At 47.4% G+C, this 20,353-nt stretch overlaps 1 protein-coding gene across 1 annotated transcript in view; it reads left to right on the top strand.

The window, feature by feature from the left end:
* The window catches only part of SF3B2 (splicing factor 3b subunit 2), a 461,083-nt gene that overhangs the window by 67,014 nt on the left and 373,716 nt on the right, over positions 1-20,353 (top strand). The window contains exons 3-4 of the mRNA XM_086938496.1: positions 10,226-11,197; positions 15,287-15,619. Coding sequence (XP_086794622.1) covers positions 10,226-11,197; positions 15,287-15,619 — 1,305 coding nt within the window. The remainder of the gene's footprint in view (positions 1-10,225; positions 11,198-15,286; positions 15,620-20,353) is intronic.

Below are 20,353 nucleotides of genomic sequence, written 5' to 3'. Positions count from 1 at the left end.
GATATTTCTCTTCATAGGCAGTAAGTGTGTAGTAGCAGAAGCGCACAATGAAGAACAGTCTGTGGCTTGTGTCATAAGAATTGCATATGTCAGTCACATACTCTTCTGTTTCTCTCCTATTCACAACGGTTTTGACTATCTTATCATTGTTTGTCCGCTCGTGTGTACTTAATCGCGGAGCCCGGGGTAACCCTTTTTCTATTGGTCCTATTATCACTAATGTGCTCGTTGATGAGGCACTTGGTGTAAGTGGCTCGATTGGAGTGGAAACGATTGTGGCGTCTCCGCTGGTACCTTGCTGTTCTTGTTGCTGTACTACGGAATGATTAGGGGCATAAGGAGGTGGCATGTAGTAATCGGGGGACCCTGTAAGAGGTCATGGATTAGTCTTTGTTTAGCCGTTAACTCTGGGTACAGAGTTGAAGGCGTTCTAACGGGGCACTGGCCCGATATTTTCGCTTCTTGTTCACTTTTATCGCTCTCTCTTTCTTTGATATCATCTTCTAACTTTTTATAGTTCTGGTTAGCAGACTTTTGTGTTTCCTTATCCTGCCTGGCTTCATCTCTTTTCTTTAGTTGCATTGATTCTTTTCGCCATAGGTGGAAGTTGTCGAGCATGGATGCGTAGTTTTCTTTTTAAAGAGAGCTATTTCTAGATTTCTATTTTAGCGAGATCAAAAGATCCCGTCAGTGGCCACTGATTTACCCGGTCCTTTCTAATATATTTGTGCCATAGTTTGCTATAAGCAACAATGGCTACTCCATATTTGACATACATGTCCTTGTTAGGGGTGCCCTCCGGCGGTGCTGGATGACTGACCTCTAACTAACGGTCCGGTCCAAAACAATCAAACAATTTTGAGAAGACAGGCATGATGTACAAGCGGTCAAAATAAATATCGCAATAGGTCGTGGACAAAGGTCTGCACTACCTGTCCTTCGCTGCCTGCAAAGAGGGAATATTCCTATTTCACGCTTGTTTGCAAGCAGGGAATACCTCAATTACTACCAATAACTTCAAAGAACGGAATACTAGTATTCGAGTGAACAATTTCAATACAATCAAACAATTATTCTCTGTCATGTATCACGACCTTACCCGGACCGTTACGGACAGTTTCTTTGTCTTCCCCTTCCAGCGCCCGTTTGTCCTCACTCCAAAGATGCAGCGTTCCCGCAAGGTCCCAGTCAGGACCGTAGGTCACTCGAGAGAGGTCCGTTCGGAAGTTCGGATGATCGGCCGCCAGACAAGGGTCTCTTACAGGCAGGTGCACTTTCCCGATCGTTGCAGACGTTCACTCCGTTGTTAGGACCTCTCTATCGGACCCACGTGTCGCTGATGGCCCCCACGTTGGTGCGCCAATTGATGAAAAGCAGCGAGACTCCCAAGACTTTCGTTGCCGCTTGGTGCAAACCACCTCTAATTCACTCTAAGAATAGTGATCAAAATAATGAGGCAGGCGCTGGAAGTTGGAAGGCGAAGAACAAGTTTATTGCTCTAGAGGAGAGTACATCACTTTGGACACCGGGGCTATCGTCAGGAGGTGCTCTAACTGAATCTCTGTGGCATGGCCTTTTATACTATTTTCTGTCTGTTTATTACATGGTAAAACATTCCTGACATCACTTTATTGCATATTCAAACATACTTGGAATCCTCGCCTTAAGCTAGTTCCCACACAGACCTTGCTGCAATCGCCCCCACCCAGATGTAACAGATGATCGCTATCTCTCAGCTGGACATTCCAACAGGATCTAAAAGTATGTGGTATCGGTCAGATCTAAGGGTTTGGGTTATTGATTAAGTCAGGCTCCTTTGTTGGTGAAACAAGCCCTGCCATGTGTAGGCAATAAACAATGTCCACAGGGGTCAGTTAGTGCCTGGGACCGGACTGAGTGGCCAGGTGCAGGGAAGGAGGTTATAAAAGGGGGCTTGCCTGTGCATGGAGGATGCAAGGACAAGTGGGTTTGGCGCGGGAAGTGACTCCGGGGCACTGTCATGCTGACATGGGTTTATGACCCAGTATGTGTGCTCGGGCTTAATCAGAGCGCGGGGGATGAAGGCGGGGTCAGGGTGACACACAGGTGACCAGCAGTGATGTTGCCGCTTACGCGCACGCAAAGGCCTATGTTACACAAGATGGCGCCGGCAATGTTCATATTTATCGTCCTATATTCAACAGACTAGCACCCATCGCAGTCTGCAGTTGTGGAACGGCGACAACCTGTTGTAGGACCAGCCTTTCATACACCTGGTTCCACAGATGACCATCACCACAGACTCCTCACTCGTAGGGTGAGGAGGGGCGTTATTCAGTTGCTGATTGTTCACCACAATAATTATGTCTCCATCAATCACCTCAAGGTCCTGGCCATCCAGCTAGCTTTCATTGCCTTTTATTATGATTTTAGGACACAATTGTCTTGATAATTACAGACAACCTGATTTATCCCAAAAGAAAGGCAGAACACATTCTCCACAGCTGTCCGCATTTGCACACTGCATTTGGTGTTGGGCGTTTCACCACTGGCTGCACCTACTGGCGGAGTATCTTCTTGGAGTGGACAACCTTTTTGCAGACCTACTCAGCAGGATGCATCAACAAGTGGGAATGCCACTCACAAATCCTACTTCCACCATTCTGGTTTCCCAGAGATTGACCTCTTTGCCATTGATCCAGGTTCCCACTGTCTACAGGCAATGCTGTATTCAGGGATTTTTTCGTATGCTTTCCCTCCTCTCCCACGTCCGTACATGGTTCAGAATCTTCAGCAAATGCTCCTCGCTCTTAATCTGCTGACGCTCACGTGAGCCAGGCGACCTCATGCTTACCAAGTGGCAAGAATTCTAACATGACACATGTTGCAGTACCAAAGTCACTAAAAGTTTCGCCTAGCCAACTCACAAGGAGATGTTTCACATCTACAGTAGTTATGCTGAACACGTGGTAGACAAGGGTATTTTCAGACTCTAGTTTTTTAGGTCTCGGCCTAGTGTACACTGCTCAGCAGTGTCGCGCAGCCGAGATTGAATGTTTTCCTAGAGTGGGTCTTGAACCCGCCCCTCTTCTGTATTGGATGGCTTCCTAAACGGAGGCCAGCCATTGGAGGAGAGGGGTGTCACTCCGTTGAAGCCCTGTCTTTTTGGGATAGAGGGGTGTGTTTTGGCTGTTCTTTCTCTCCCTGACGGCATCGGGAGAGAGCACGCACCTCATCAGGCTGCCTGCACGCTCAAGTCAGCTCTCTGATTGGTGTTCCTTATTAACCAATCAGAGGGCCTACTGGCGCGTGCAGGCAGTGTGAGTGGACTCTGCCTTGCTTTTCTTGTTACGTAAAGCAGACTCTGCCTCGCTTTTCTTGTTACTTAATGAGGAACTCGTGAACGGCGTGTTGATCGCTAGCATGTCTTCCTGTGACCAGTGCCGCTCCCTTCTCTCCATATGTCCTGTTTATTAACTTTCCTAACTTGGGCGTGGCTTGTGACTCCTCGGAACTGTGCCCTCTACGTATTCTCTGATTCCCGAGTGAATTGGATTCCAACTTCTGGAGTGTTTTTGGACAATGTGACTCAGGCGTGTCCCCCATTGGGGGAAGAGACGTGTATGTTATCGATCACATATACGATATGACATGTAGTCTCGTGCTTGGTTCTGGCCTTTTCCCCTTTTAAATCTCCCCTTCGTGCCGTCCGCATTTAAGCTCCTCCCCCTGTTGGGCGGCTCCAGATAATTTCGGACCCCGCGGGACCTTTAAAAAGCACCCGTTTTGTCTCGTGAGTTGTTGAGAAGCCGAATAGTTATTGTCTGGCCGCTGGCTCCGTTGTGCCTACCCAGGAAGATGCAGGTAAATGAAGCTGAATTGGGCTTCTGGCTGTGAGCGCTCCCGTATCGAATATAGGATTATGCGCAAATCTTTTTTCCTAAACCCCCCCCCCCCCCTCCCCCCTCCCAACTCCTCTTTTGTCTCCCCCCCACCCTGTTCCTGACCCTTCCGTCAATTCCTTCCTTTCCTATTGCCTTCCCCCCCCCCTCCCCCCTCCCCTACCTGCATCGCCTCTATAAATCAGCCCCAGGGCGTGGCCTGAGTGACAGTTCGTTTTATGCTTTATATGGGCGTGGCGGCCCGGCGCGATTAACAAACTGCTGAAGTGCAGCTATATGCATTCGCTTGCGCCTTTCGACCTTTCCTGTATAGGTACGCTAAATAACTTTAAACCCTCACTTTAGTGAGCCCTGGGTCGTTTGTGAAACCGGAGTTTTTTACTCACGGTAACCCCCGGTAAAAGGGCAAATACCCGCCCTTTGCCTGACCTTAGACATGCCCAGTGTGTCTGTCGTATAACCGGCATGGTGCTGACATCCGTGCCTTATTCCCGGTCGTATATTTCTTATTTACCCTTTACTTATAAATAGTTATTAAAATGGGGGCCGTTTTGTGTTATATTCCAGAATTGATTTCCTTCTCCTGGGATAGGGCTGAAAGCATACTCTTCTTCCGGACTCACGAGTTTACCATATCCTCCTCGAGATCGCCTATCTTTCCAGTGCCCCGTTACCAGCCCATCATCTAGGTATGTGCCTGTTCTCATTTACAATAGCCTGTCTGCTAAAAGATCATACGAGGAAATTAGGATACCCCTGTGTGTACCTGATGTGTTTATCCTTTCTCAGATCTGTACCCAGAAAGGTGTTGAGGCCTGTTTCCTAACCTTGTACTTAACCCATCTGGAAGAACGTCCCGAACAGAGAAAACCTCTAGAAAAAACACTTGAATAACACTGCCTACTACGATCTGGTGAGTCATTAGGGATATCCTCATAGGCTTGTAATGTCGGAAAATAAGGGAAATAATCTCTCTAGATATGTGCATTTTTGGTTCTTCCTCGCTTTCCCTATCTGACAGCCTTTTATAACCTTGGCCTTTCAGTTTATTTATTTTCCACTGACGTTGAGATTGACACCCGAGCACATTTTACACCTTCCTCTGTTCTGGATACTCAGGTAGGTAACCTGCTGCTTTTCTATTTCCTCCTTCCGTCCGCATTAGTGGTTGTTAGGCCCTGTTATAAGCACCCCCAGCCCTTTTGGTCAAAGTAGGGTCTAATTTAGACCTTTGGAATTTCAATTTGAAATGTCTGCGACTCCTAAATAGATTTGATACTACTTTTTGGGTTTTCTCTAAAATTGAAGTTATGAATAATTTGGCACCTTTTTGCTGCCCCCTCGTTGCTTGTTCTTGCTCTCCTGCCCCTGCCCCCTTGTTGCTTGTTGTGCCTCTGTGCCCTGCTTGTGATCCGGTCTTTGTGCCCCCCTCGTTGCTTGTGCTTGCTGCCCCCTCGTTGCTTGTGCTTGCTGCCCCCTCGTTGCTTGTGCTTGCTCTCCTGCCCCCTCGTTGCTTGTTGTGCCTCTGTGCCCTGCTTGTGATCCGGCTTTTGTGCCTCTGTGCCCTGCTTGTGAACCGGCTTTTGTGCCTCTGTGCGCCCCTGCCCCTCGTTGCTTGTGCTTGCTGCCCCCTCGTTGCTTGTTGTGCCTCTGTGCCCTGCTTGTCATCCGGATTTTGTGCCTCTGTGCCCTGCTTGTGATCCGGTTTTTGTGCCTCTGTGCGCCCCTGCCCCTCGTTGCTTGTGCTTGCTGCCCCCTCGTTGCTTGTTGTGCCTCTGTGCCCTGCTTGTCATCCGGATTTTGTGCCTCTGTGCCCTACTTGTGATCCGGTTTTTGTGCCTCTGTGCCCCCCTGCCCCCTCGTTGCTAGTGCTTGCTGCCCCCTCGTTGCTTGTGCCTACTCTCCTGCCCCCTCGTTGCTTGTTGTGCCTCTGTGCCCTGCTTGTGATCCGGTTGTTGTGCCTCTGTGCCCTGCTTGTGATCCGGTTGTTGTGCCTCTGTGCCCTGCTTGTGATCCGGTTGTTGTGCCTCTGTGCCCTGCTTGTGATCTGGTTTTTGTGCCTCTGTGCCCTGCTTTTGATCCAGTTTTTGTGCCTCTGTGCCCCCCTGCCCCCTCTTTGCTTGTTGCCCCCTCGTTGCTTGTGCTTGCTGCCCTCTCGTTTCTTGTGCTTGCTCTCCTGCCCCCTCGTTGCTTGTTGTGCCTCTGTGCCCTGCTTGTGATCTGGTTTTTGTGCCTCTGTGCCCTCCTTGTGATCTGGTTTTTGTGCCTCTGTGCCCTCCTTGTGATCCGGTTTTTGTGCCTCTCTGCCCCCTGCCCCCTCGTTGCTTGTGCTTGCTGCACCCTCGTTGCTTGTGCTTGTTCTCCTTCCCCCTCGTTGCTTGTTGTGCCTCTGTGCCCTGCTTGTGATCCGGGTTTTGTGCGTCTGTGCCCTGCTTGTGATCCAGTTTTCGTGCCTCTGTGCCCTGCTTGTGACTCTGTGCCCTGCTTGTGATCCGGTTTTTCGTGCCTCTGTTCCCTAGGGCGTTACTGGGCAGAGAGCTGTGTGTGTGGCTCTGTCTGTCTGTGGCTCTGTCTGTCTGTGTGTGTGTGGCTCTGTCTGTGTGTGTGTGTGGCTCTGTCTGTGTGTGTGTGTGGCTCTGTCTGTGTGTGTGTGGCTCGGTCTGTGTGTGTGTGGCTCTGTCTGTGTGTGTGTGGCTCTGTCTGTGTGGCTCTGTCTGTGTGTGTGTGTGTGTGTGTGTGTGGCTCTGTCTGTGTGTGTGTGGCTCTGTCTGTGTGTGTGTGGCTCTGTCTGTGTGTGTGTGGCTCTGTCTGTGTGTGTGTGTGGTTCTGTCTGTGTGTGTGTGGTTCTGTCTGTGGTCTGTGTGTGTGTGGCTCTGTCTGTGTGTGTGTGGTTCTGTCTGTGTGTGTGTGGTTCTGTCTGTGTGTGTGTGGCGCTGTCTGTGTGTGTGTGGCGCTGTCTGTGTGGCTCTGTCTGTGTGTGTGTGGCTCTGTCTGTGTGTGTGTGTGGCTCTGTCTGTGTGTGTGTGTGGCTCTGTCTGTGTGTGTGTGTGGCTCTGTCTGTGTGTGTGTGTGTGTGGCTCTGTGTGTGTGTGTGTGTGTGGCTCTGTGTGTGTGTGGCTCTGTCTGTGTGTGTGTGTGGCTCTGTGTGGCTCTGTCTGTGTGTGTGTGTGGCTCTGTCTGTGTGTGGCTCTGTGTGTGTGTGTGTGTGTGTGTGGCTCTGTCTGTGTGTGTGTGTGGCTCTGTCTGTGTGTGTGTGTGGCTCTGTCTGTGTGTGTGGCTCTGTCTGTGTGTGTGGCTCTGTCTGTGTGTGTGGCTCTGTCTGTGTGTGTGGCTCTGTCTGTGTGTGTGGCTCTGTCTGTGTGTGTGGCTCTGTCTGTGTGTGTGTGGCTCTGTCTGTGTGTGTGTGTGGCTCTGTCTGTGTGTGTGTGTGGCTCTGTCTGTGTGTGTGTGTGGCTCTGTCTGTGTGTGTGTGTGGCTCTGTCTGTGTGTGTGTGGCTCTGTCTGTGTGTGTGTGGCTCTGTCTCTGTGTGTGTGGCTCTGTCTGTGTGTGGCTCTGTCTGTGTGTGGCTCTGTCTGTGTGTGGCTCTGTCTGTGTGTGTGTGTGTGGCTCTGTCTGTGTGTGTGTGTGTGGCTCTGTCTGTGTGTGTGTGTGGCTCTGTCTGTGTGTGTGTGTGGCTCTGTCTGTGTGTGTGTGGCTCTGTCTCTGTGTGTGTGTGTGTGGCTCTGTCTCTGTGTGTGTGTGTGGCTCTGTCTCTGTGTGTGTGTGTGGCTCTGTCTGTGTGTGTGTGGCTCTGTCTGTGTGTGTGTGTGGCTCTGTGTGTGTGGCTCTGTCTGTGTGTGTGTGTGGCTCTGTCTGTGTGTGTGTGTGGCTCTGTCTGTGTGTGTGTGTGGCTCTGTCTGTGTGTGTGTGTGGCTCTGTCTGTGTGTGTGTGTGTGTGGCTCTGTCTGTCTGTGTGTGTGGCTCTGTCTGTGTGTGTGGCTCTGTCTGTGTGTGTGGCTCTGTCTGTGTGTGTGGCTCTGTGTCTGTGGCTCTGTGTGTGTGGCTCTGTGTGTGTGTGACTCTGTGTGTGGCTCTGTGTGTGTGTGTGGCTCTGTGTGTGTGTGGCTCTGTGTGTGTGTGGCTCTGTGTGTGTGTGGCTCTGTGTGTGTGTGGCTCTGTGTGTGTGTGTCTCTGTGTGTGTGGCTCTGTGTGACTGTGTGTGTGTGTGACTGTGTGTGTGTGTGTGTGCGTGTGGTTCTGTGTGGCTCTGTGTGGGTGCAAATGCAATAGGTCTTGCATTTGCAAGCGATTAAGCTATTGGCATTGTAAATAACAATGCCATTTATTTATGTTTTAAAAACAAAAATAATGTCATGAGCAATGCCAATAGCTCTAACTTTAACAAGGACGAGACCATTGCATTGTAAATACTTGTTTGTTATGTTCACAACCGCAATCAAGTTTTCCTGTAAAAATCTAAAAATGCAATAGAGTGTACTTCTTTTCACATCAGCATAAATATGCGACCAACAATCCTCACATTTCTTGACTCTTGGCATCATCACTTAAGCACAAATTCTATAAACGGTCGCCACATGGATAATATAGCATTCACGGCATCAAGGACTGAGAATCACCAGCTAAATGAAACAGTTGGGATTACTCTTTCATTGATGCCACACAAAGCACAAAATGATAAATATTTGGGTTTTAGTTCCCGCGCATAATGAAACAGTGCACCAGAAAGGACTATAAAGTCAATAGCATTTTTCATTAACTCTGAAGACTGTAAAGATGCTTTCGGCATGCCATCTTGCAAATGGCAAGGATTTTTTACAGGGAAGCACTTCAGCTCAGGTATTGATTTTGACAGGTCATCACATAACTTTTTCATATACACAGCTGAATTACTGCAAATACAAACAATATCACGCCAATCTTTGTTGAACTTGGTAAGGACGATTAGCAGCACTGCGTTCCATGTTTTACAAACATCTGCTGTCATGTTTTCCCAACAATCCCAGATGCTTGGTGACAGCACTCTTTTCACATATACCTGTCACTACACCTTGCATTGAATGTTTAAAGTCTAGGGTGTTTGGCAATTCACCTATTATCAATAATGACTTGCTTGAAAAGGGGCAGATGTATCAATGATCAATAATGACTCGCTAGAAAATGGAGCTGATGTAAGAATGTACCCATTCTTTGTCTATGGGTAAATGTGATGGTACATATTGGGAAATATTCATCGGAAACCAGCCATTTTACCTATCAATAAAAGAATCAAATGTATTTCCTGATTCTCTACAGTTTATAAAATAATTAAATAAGATCTAAAACATGCTTCTAAACCCTGCATCATTAGACCAAAGACCACAAAACTGAAAAAAACAAAAGAAGAAACAATATTCTAGTGACACCCCTAAACAGCAAAACTCGAGCAAAATGTTAGCTCAGTCTTTCTTACTGCTGCCTTATGTAACAAAGGTACATTGTATTGACCCCTTCAAGAAGAAATAAAAATGACTCTTTCACTCTTCTTCTTTGAAAGGCATTACATTTGTGGCTGTGAAGGTGTTTTGTTAGTGTTTATATGTTTACACTGGTGAGGGCTATTTTCCTTTCGGTGGCGTTTTATCAGCTATTATAGGTTTAAACCTAAAACCGCACAGCTAACTGTTCTGTACACCACTTCACTCTAGGCCACTTTACTCCACTCTACTCTAGCACCCAGCTCCACTCCACAATGCTCTACGCAACTCCCTCTAGGCCACTCCATTCCATTCCATTCTATGATACGCTACTCCATTGTATGCCACTCCACTCTGCTACACTAGGGCACTCCACCATAACACTGCCATTCCAATCGATGCCACTCGACTCTACAACACTACGCCACTCTACTCTGACAATATACTCTGCTCTACGCCATTCTACTCTACAACACTCTACTCAACTCAAATACTGTACTTCACTCCACTCTACACCCTTCCACTCTACAACATGTTACTCACTCTGTGACACTCCAACACGGTACACTACTCCATGACACTTCTCTCCACTCCACTTTGCTGTACACCACTCCATAACACTTCACTCTAATCTACTCCACTCTACCCCACTAACCTTTAGCCATGCTAAACAGCAACCACTGAACAACATTGCTAAAATATATTGGCAAATCCAATAGCTCTTGTGTAGGTGAGACCTAGTTGCTTTGCCAATACTTGTTTTTTCTCATGTGGTGAAAACTGATCAGTGAGAACATGCATGGATTCTGAGCCTCTATTTATCCTGTTTCAAAATCCTATTCAATAGACATGTAACTCAATTGTTTTTTTTTGTCGTTTTTTCTTTGCAGACTGGAATCATGTTGAACAGACCGGTGATGAGGGGTGATGATAATGACAAATCTCACCCCTCGCGACTCGGAATGGGCAATCCCCCACCAATGCCTGGACCACCAGGAAACCAGATGCCCCCACCACCACCACGCCCACCAGGAATGGGAAACCCACCACCACCTCCTGGGATGGGAAACCCCCCACTTCCACCTGGACAAGACAATTCCATGCCACCACGTCCCCCAGGATTGGGCAACCCACCGCAGATGCCTCCGCCACCTCGCCCACCAGGAATGGGCAATCCCCCTTTGCCACCAGGTCAAGGCACCCAGTTACCACCACCGCCTCCTCGTCCTGGAATGGGAAATCCACCACCACCACCTGGTCAGGGCAACCAGTTGCCCCCGCCACCTCGTCCTGGAATGGGCAATCCCCCGCCACCTCCAAGTCAGGCTAATCAACTGCCTCCTCGTCCTGGAATGGGAAATCCACCACCCCCACCTGGGCAGTCTGTTCAATTGCCTCCGCCGCCTCGTCCTGGAATGGGTAACCCTCCTCTGCCCCCTGGGCAAGGAAGTCAGCTACCCCCTCCACCACGCCCTCCTGGAATGGGGAATCCACCTCCACCTCCCGGACAAGGAAATCAGCTACCCCCTCCGCCCCGTCCTCCTGGAATGGGGAATCCACCCCCCCCTCCTCGTCCAGGAATGGGAAACCCCCCGCCGCCTCCTGGCCAAGGCAGCCAGATGCCTCCGCCTCCTCGAATGGGAAATCCACCACCACAGATGCCACCGCCACCACCTCGTCCAGGAATGGGTAATCCACCTCAGATGCCACCACCACCACGAATGGGCAATCCACCTCAGATGCCTCCACCACCTCCTCGTCCTGGAATGCCGACTCCACCGCAGCCTCCTGGGCCAGGCAACCAGATGCCCCCACGACTTGGAATGGGCAATCCTCCACAGCAGCCACCACGCCCTGGACAGGTAAAAGTGAAAACAAGTATATTACTTGGCCCCCTTATATAACTTATACCTTTAAGGCTGTGCATGTAACTTTAATCCAGATTTGAGTTAGCAATATAAAATAATAACACAATCCTTTTCCTACTGTCTGCTTGCAGCTCAAAGTTAAGCAGATTGGCATACGTTCATTCAGGCTGAAAGATAGTGTCTCAACACTGGTACGGTGTACAACTTCCATTTGCTGCTTTAAACTTTGTGACCAAACCAAGAATGGATTTATATTAGTGGTTACCAGCTTTGTTCAGTGAACTACCTGCTAAATCAATTTACTGAAATTTGGATATGCACACATGCTTATATTCTTTTTGTGCACTTGAATTGTGCTCCTAATATTTATCCTTTTGAAGCCCTTAATTGGGGTCATTGTGCCCATCATACTTTGCAGAACATGACCCTCTTTTTGTCTTTGCCATAGCATCCTCTTGCATTAATACCACTGCAAGAAAATACATGTATTTGTGCTTGTGTGCTTTCCACTTGAGGAAAACAGCACATTCCATAATATTTCTAAATTAGGCACCACTTCGCCCCTCCATTCTACTGTTGGAATCCCACATGTGTATCTCCACAATGACTTTAACTGCCTTTTGCTACTTTGCTTTTGATGATTAACATATCACTAAGATTGGACCACTGATCTTAAATTGCAGTGTCCCCTGCTGTCGATCCCTAGGCACTATTTTAGGGCCCCTATATTGTAGCCTGTGGCATCCTTTGTTTTTTTGTTCTGTGGTACCACATACATTTTTGCCAGTCAACCTTAGTCCGTACTAAATAAGATTCTATTCTGACTTTTTCTGGGAGGCGAACTAGTTCTTTTTAGGGTGCTAAACCCAGGAGAGTCTTCTGTTTAAGGCAAGTCAGTTTCAGTTTGTTTATTTATTTCGAAGGTTAAAAACCATCATGAAAATACATCACAGTAAAAAACATGATCACAAACTTTCTTAGCAACATATCATTAAAAAAGGAAGGAAAAGGGGCATCACTTTTTAGAGAGAAAGGTTTTTGCGAGTAGTAGGACCAAAGTGCAGATGAGGTACAAAAAGCCCCGCATCACATAATAGATAACTCCATTGCCTACCAGTTTCAACAGCCCATAGTGTTTCTCAGTTTAAAAGCAATTTTAAGAAAAGTTATAATAGCACATAGGGTTCGCATTTCAGTGGCTCTCTGTAGAAACAATAAAGCAGATTTGGCATGGGTGATTTTTGAGTCTTTTAAAACCCCTACTAGAAATCTTTGGCGAGGTGTTTTAAAAAAAGGACACAATAATACAAAATGAAGGGTGTCCTGCGGAGACCTATTGTCGCAGCCGCAGGCACCCTTCTGCTCAACTGTTGCAGCAAACCCTGATGGATGAGCTAAATTGTGGTGCAACAAGTTGAGCCTAAAAAGAGTCATTAAAAACCTCTCATGCTGACTATGCAATAAAAAGAGGTAAGGTTCCATGCCAATTTGATTCGAGACTAGCGAGTGAGCGACTACGGAGGATTTGATAGAGTCAAGCTCCCTCCTCCTGTCACCAAATTTGTCCAGCAATTGCCCTTGTACCGAGTGACTGGTATATATGTCCACCAGGGATGGGTCAAAAAATAATCTTTGTTCATCTATTTCCCCTAGGGTATCTTTAATATATTTCAGCCAGGGGATTTGGAGGCATTTTTCTTTCGTCAAACAATCCTGGATAATCTGTCTGGATAGTTCCGCGTTGGGGTTAAGCCAAATTTTGATCCAGGCCAGTATGGGTCTCAGTTTAATCAAGTCTGAAATATATGATATTCCCAGCTCATTGTGTGTTACTGCAGCGGAGGTACTCAGCGGAAGTTTTAGCAGTTTTTAAAAAAAATTCTCCTCCTCACTTTGGATTAATTGAGCATCTCTGAAACCCCAGACTTCTGATCCGTAAATTGTTTTTGAGGTACTGACTGATCTGTACAGAGTCAACACCTGCTCAGGGGACCACCTTCCCATTCGGCGAGCAAAGTTTGAAATGGCTCCATTTGCTGAGACAATTCTCCTCGCCCTCTCCTCTACCAACGGGGCCAACTTCAGTTTCTCATCGAATAGGAGACCCAGATATGGGAATGTTTTGACACTGTCCAGAACATGAGCCCCTAGTTTAAATACAAATTTCTTCTGAGGTTTTTTCCCCACTGTCATGATAAAGGATTTTGTCATATTTACAGATAGGTCCTATTTCCGCATAAAATCTGCGAAACCCTTGATTAGAAGTTGCAGTCCGACCGCCGTCCGGGCTAGGAGGACGGCGTCATCAGCATACAAAAGTACTGGCAGATGACGTGAGCCCACCTTTGGACAGTCAGTTCCTAGTGCTATTAGGTCTCACTTCAGGCCGTTTATGTAGAGGGAAAACAAAAAAGGTGCCAGGATACACCCCTGCCTTACCCCACCCGAGCACAGGAAGGGATCGGTACTCATCCTCCCCCCCCCCCCCGCGCTGTAGCGGACCTTGGCAGTGGTGTTCCAGTGGAGTTCCCTCAAGATGTTGATGAGATCCGGGTCGATTCCCAGGTTGAACATGATCGACCATAGTTTGGCTCTATTGACATTGTCAAACGCCGCTGCTAAGTCCATGAACCCCATATACATGGTACCTTCAGACGCTTTAGTGTACTTGGCAGTGAGCAGGTACAGGTTGAGGCACTGATCGGTGGTTGATCTCCCCGTTCTGAACCCATACTGGGTGTCCACCAGAATGTTATGGGTGTCAGTCCAGTCCAGTAGGCGGTTAAGGAGTGCCCTCCCCAGTACCTTGGCAGAGACATCGATGAGCGAGATTGGTCTATAACACTGCGGGCTGTCCCTACAGCCTTTCTTGTAAATTGGGACAATCACCGCAGTGGACCATGATCTCGGCAGACCCGTTTTGATAGCTGCATTCAGAACTCTCATTACCATTGGGGCCCAAAGGTCCGTGGTACTCAGAAAAAGATCCGGGGGGGTTCCATCTGGGCCCGGGGCTTTGTTTCGTGTTAACCCTAGTATTGCCTTTAGAACTTCATCCAAGGATAATTCGAGTTTTTCCGCCCTTGGCCCCCTCCATATTCCGTCACCAATGTCTACATCCTGCTGATTGTACAGCGATTTGAAATGGGCAATCCATTGTTCCGGCAGAATGTTTGAGCTAATGACTGGGGAGCTTGAATCGTGAAAACATGGTTTATTTATGATTTTCCATAACTGGGTATAGTCCTTGTTTTCGCCGGCCTCCCGTAAGTCTGCCCAGGTTTCTTTTTGAAGGGTGCTTTTCTGATCTTGATCTGGTTTTTATAGTTCTGTCTACAACGGGTGATTTCATTTTTGTCCCTTGGTATCATTTTCAGGCTCTGTTTTAAAGTCATTTTGAAGCAAAGTCAACTGGTGCAGAAATTTAAAGCAAGGGGAGAACTGCCCGAATGTCTGCAACATTTTGAGTGCAACTAGCATCTTGTCAATGAGCTTAGTATTAAATGCCATTAACCTGCACCACCTGAAGATGGAAAATGTCCTGACTGATATTTGTAAGGCAGGTTTGTGAGCACTTGAATTGGCAACCATTGATGCTCCAAAATAAGCTGCAGAAAAGAGGGCAAACTAGCTGCAAAACACATTCCACAATTGACCTGGGCTCCGATATGTACTAGGCTGGTCTGTAACTATGCACTAAGACAATTGCCACAGTGGTGGCAATTAAATAAAACTCACCTTACCATGCATGGGCTGTATCTTTGAGGGAATTTTGGTAGACATCCAGGAAGCATGGAGTAATTTAATGTAATCAGTGCAAGTACTAGCGCCCAACAGATGCACAAGCAAAGTTATTTTGATATGATATCTTAGTTCCCGAGCTCACTTCTACACATACCAGTCTCTGTTTGTAAATGTGGCTCTCTTCATTCCCTATAGCTGGTCGGTATAGGAGTAACAGCAGATTTTCTCTTCCATGTGTTTTCTAGTTTCCGGTTTGCTTTTGCCTAACTGTAAGTCCTGCGTTTCTTACCCTCTCTGTTCCCCATATTTAGTGTCTGCTATTATGTTCTCTTTTTTCAGATGCCAAGCATGCCTATGCCTCCTCCACCGATGAGCCGGCCCCCAATGCCTGCCCCTCCACCTCCACCGCTAGGTATGGCGATGAGTTTCCAAATGCGTCAGCCACCCCCGGGTATTGGCCCTCCGCCTCTCCGCATGCCATCTGTTGATCAAACTGGGATCTCCGAGGAGGACAGAATGAAGATGGCACAGCAACAGTCTGCAATGTTGATGCAGCAACAACAACAACAACAACAGCAGCAGCAGCAGCAGCAGCAACAACAACAACAGCAGCAGCAGCAGCAGCAGCAGCAACAGCAGCAGCAGCAGCAACAGGAGGAGCGAGCAAAGCAGGTGTGTGTACTTGTGGGAAATGAAAGTTTGGCAGAATAATGTTTGGGTCTGTGTTAAATGAGTTGTTTTGGTAGGCCAGTGGTCATGCGCCGCTATCCTGTGTGGGTACTGTTGCTTACTACAGGTGTCCCTCAGCCACTCTACTATTGCTCTTCATTTGAGTGACCAAGGTACTCCTTTTTGGAACTCCATTCCTATTATGGAAGTGAGGTCAAGAAGTCCAAGGTTAATTCAAGTGCTGGGGGGGGGGGGGCTCTGGGGAGTCTTTTAATTATAAACGCGGATACAATATGTCACAGTAGACCACACTCATTGACCTCAATTTCCAGTTAGTACTTCAGTTTAGAAGAAGAGACTTTATTTAACGAGCAAATAAGTTTTGTTAAAAAGGATGACTACTACAACTTAGCAGGTGTTGGCACATTCTGTGGTCAAGGCATGATCCTAAACGTTGTTTATAGCACCTTTAGCGGAGTAGTGAATTTCTGTCAAGTGTCTAGATGGCAAATACTCTCCTGTGGGTCTTTATAGGGATCGGTGTGAGACACTTTGGAAGTGCTTGGATCCTTGCATTTTACCAATGTAAAGCTACCTCAACTCAGTTGCTGGACGGCCCTTGGCTAATACCATGTCTGGATTATAAAGTTACCAAAACAATACTGCAGGGCTTGACTGGGCTGTGTCATCCCAATCTTGCAAAACCCCAACTCGCAACCCATCAACAGTGCTCCACCCAGTAAATTGCCTGTTGCTCCTTGAGGGTATCAGTTACTGACCTCTTGTTCAGTCACTGGTGTCTGGATAGGGACAGAATCCACAAAGTAATTTACTATTGTCCAGTTATCAGTTATGGGCAACTGAACCTATAATTATTGGATTACCTGTGTCTTTGAAGGTAATGGCTGTGGTCAGGAGGCATTGGTGCAACCTCATCTAAACATCTGTGTGTTTTAGGTCTAGTTATGAACCACTACTTCATCTAGTGAAGTCTCTGGACCCATAAAGGCTAGGACAACGGTTAAAACGGTTTAAAAATAGGCTTGTGAATCATGGTCCTTCTGAGGCAGGAAAAGGAAGATACTTGATGAGTCGTATATTGTGCTGGCTAATGCTTTTCACTATTTAAAGGTGAAGGAGCATCTTCATGACCCAGATGATGGTCTTAATTCCTGCTTCTTCCTATGCAGCTGGGCTTTGGCGATCTCATTGTTCCTGGGCAGACTTGGCCCTTCTAATTGAACTTTTGTTGGTCGCTCAGTGAAAATACCCTTGTGTAGATATTTCTGGACATCAGGTCACGCACTAGGCAGATACAGTTCAGTTTTTTACCCACATGTAAATCCTCCTCCTCTTTAAGGCCATATCAGCAAGGTGATTATACAGACTTTGCTGGCTTTGGTCCAGCCTGGATGGCAATCCAACAATGCATAGTTTTGGGCAGGGGACATGATTGGATGCTGCACGATTCAGTAAATCTCTCGACTGTACCTACACAGTGCCCACGGATCGAGTCACTGGGACGCCTTAGCTGGAGCATAGTCGCCATGTATACTTCTTTAAACCTCACCTGGCTGGCTTTATGCCTGTCTCCTGTTCACCTCTGCCTCAATGCCACCTTTACAACATGAGTCGCTTGCGGCCTACCTACTGAGCCTGGTCTTCAGCTTTTGCCAGGAGTGCTACCAAGCTTCCTCTGCGTTATTGAGCACTAGAACACAATAGATCTTTGGTGTTGAGAGGAGTCTCACTGGCCAGCTGTCTGACTGTCCCGCTTCTAATTACTGCTGGCTTACTCGGTGGCCCGCTGAGGGTTCCTATCATAGACTCGGAGCTGCACACTACCCAGCTACATCCATGGGACACCTGGAGCTCAGCCTGAGGAAGGCAGAAGCGGGTGGAAGTAGAAAATGAGTGGCATACATACACTGGCTTTAGACGAAAAGATGGACTGCCCACCCAAAACCTTGGGAACGTGGTTAAGCACTCTCACCTCCAGCTGACTGCCTACACCTTCAATGTCACTGGAGGCCCCTAATACTGACTTTTAACTTTCGGGTTTAGGGTGGGAGTTTGACTGTCTTTCGGCACTCAGACTTTCCTGACTTAGATTTATTTGCTTGCAGTCCCCTTTTTTAGACATCTTGGTGGGGCGTCATGTGCTGGGTCTGCTCTTTCCTTCCCCCAAATTCCACTCCATGTCTGTTTGGTAGGGGAGCAAGGTGGGCCTTTTCCAGTGCTCCCAGCCTCTGAGTGAGCTCACTGAAGCACTGACTTGCAGCACCAACATATTCATGCAGAGCTGCTCTGGTCATCTGCAGCCTACTCGGATTGCGGTGATCTCCCTACCCACTGTCACTGTTGTCTTACCTCTCGTACAATCAAACACAGGGGTGTATTATTTTTTTATTTTATTTAACATTTATACCCCGCGCTGTTACCCGAGGGTGTCCTGGCGCTAAATGAAAACTCCTAAAGATTCAGGCCAAAATAAGATTACTGTGTAAACAGCCAAGTTGTAATGCCTCTCCTGAAAGCCATCAAATCTGTCCTGTTCCTCAAGGCAAGGGGCAGGGCATGCCAGGCCTTCGCTGCCCCCAACACAGAGCTCCTGCAATCCCCCGATTTCCCCCCCCCCCACCCCCCTCCCCACGAGCTTTCTTTATGCAAGGGACTTTGACCAACCGCAGCCCAGATGACCGTAGTTGTCTGGGAGGGTTGTACCATTGGAAATACAGGCAGGCAGGCCCCAGACCTTGCAGGGCCTTAAAGACCAAACACAAGGCCTTAAAAGAGATCAGTTTCCGCACTGGCAACCAGTGTAATTTTGTGATTTTGGACGAGATGGAGTCGTACTTCGGTATGCCCGTCAGAAGTCTAGCTGCAGCATTTTGCAACACCTGCATTTTATTGAGAAGACCCTGTTGGGCATTCAAAAGCAGGCTGTTGCAGTAATCTAGACGAGGCAACACTAAAGCAGTAATAACTGTTTTTTTTACTGCTCTCAGGGAGGAAAGGGAGTATCTTCCGAATCATTTTAAGTATAAAATATACTGAAGAAGCTACGGTGTTGACCTGGGGCCTGAAGATAAGTTGATTGTCTATTATTGCATCTACCACCCCTTCCATCTGGCTCCATACAGGCAAGACTTTCCCTGCACTTACAACCTGCGTATGACATGGGGCAGAACCCATGCAACACTGCAAACCTAGTTGTAATCCTACAGGTCATCACATAAACCAGAACTGTACTGAAGAATAAAGACAACACTATTGCTTCAGAACTTGGCCTTGTTCGTGAACACAGAAACCTTGTTACAAGAACTACAATCCCAAAACAGATGACATTGAATGACAAGTGTCCAACCTCCAGGAGAGTATCTACCTTCTGGAAGGTGTGTGTAGGAGGGATGCTGCCACTGCAATAATATCTGTATTGTTGATCTCCTCGACGTTTCTGAGGGCTGACCCCTTCCATAGTTAAAAATTGTACATGTTTTTTGTAAATTGATAACCTTTGAGATTCACTTGATGGTTTGCTTTTCTTATCACAGATGTAAGAGCAAACCTGTAACAACTATAGCAAATTAAACATTGCTGGCCTGTTAAAAAATGATATTGCTATAAGTGAAACATATCAAGGAAAGGTCAGAGGTTGATGACGGAAGCAAATCTCACACCTCTGCTATTTATAAAATTGACTTGTGTTTGGAAATATGATAAAATCATGTTGCAGATGCCAAAACGTTAGGGTTCTTTTGGTGTATGAAGTCATTGTAATATGTTGGCTGTGAGGCCCTAAACAGTGTGTTCGAGGCATGTGTGCTCTAGATAAACATGCTTTGCATACTCCTGCCATCTAGTGTTGGGTTCAGATGTTTGCAAGTTGTTTTTTTCGGAAGAAGTCTTTTCCAGTCACAAGGTAAAACGACTCCTCCTTTCAGTGATAGTGCACATGAGCATCGACTCCATTGTTAGATTGTTTTCTTTCCCCCATCTGGTTCGGACGTGGTTTGCGTCGCTCTGGTTCGAGACCGTTCTTAAGGATCCCTCGGTGCACAACCCACTGTACCTACAATGGTATTGTTTCTTACGCATCCTTTTATTTCCGTGTGTTAAAGAAATAAGAAAACTCACATTTTCAATCGAAGACGTCGTTGGCGGCCTTCGGGCCTAGCCATTTCGGTCCACTTCCTCTCGTCACAATCCTACAGTATTCTGCCATTGCAACGGACTCCGTTTCAATTCGGTCCTCTGTGTCACTCCAATTATGTGCACATCGACCTGCATAAAGTCTGCAATTTGTGCCTCTCATCGGAGCACAAAGAAGAAGATTGCGATGCTTGCCAATAGTTACGATCAAAAAAGACTTTCCTGGACCGTCGAGCTCTATGTAGGCACATGCAGCGGCAGAACATCGACTACACACAGGATATCTTTGAGGAAGATACCGAACAGTAGGAAATAGAAGCGTCGGCAGCAGAAGAGGAGGAGACCTTCTCTATCCAGGAATCTGATTTGGAACCAGAGATTGAGTCCAAAGACATTCCTGCGGAACAGGATGCCATGAGTAACAAAGCCCCTTTGCCCACTGAAATAATTTCCACCAAACAAAAGGCTTCTGTGCCACCACTGCCTTTGGTACAGGGTCGACACCGAGAAACTGCTTCTAACGCCCCGCCTTCGGGCTCCGCACCGAAACAACATATCAAGCCTTTTGGCTCAGGCTTGAGTCGA

This window comes from Lissotriton vulgaris, chromosome 9 (genome assembly GCF_964263255.1).
Source record: "Lissotriton vulgaris chromosome 9, aLisVul1.2, whole genome shotgun sequence".
In the NCBI taxonomy this organism is placed as follows: Eukaryota; Metazoa; Chordata; class Amphibia; order Caudata; family Salamandridae; genus Lissotriton; species Lissotriton vulgaris.
Note: the sequence above shows the minus strand (reverse complement) of the source record. Positions and strands in the feature narration are given on the sequence as shown.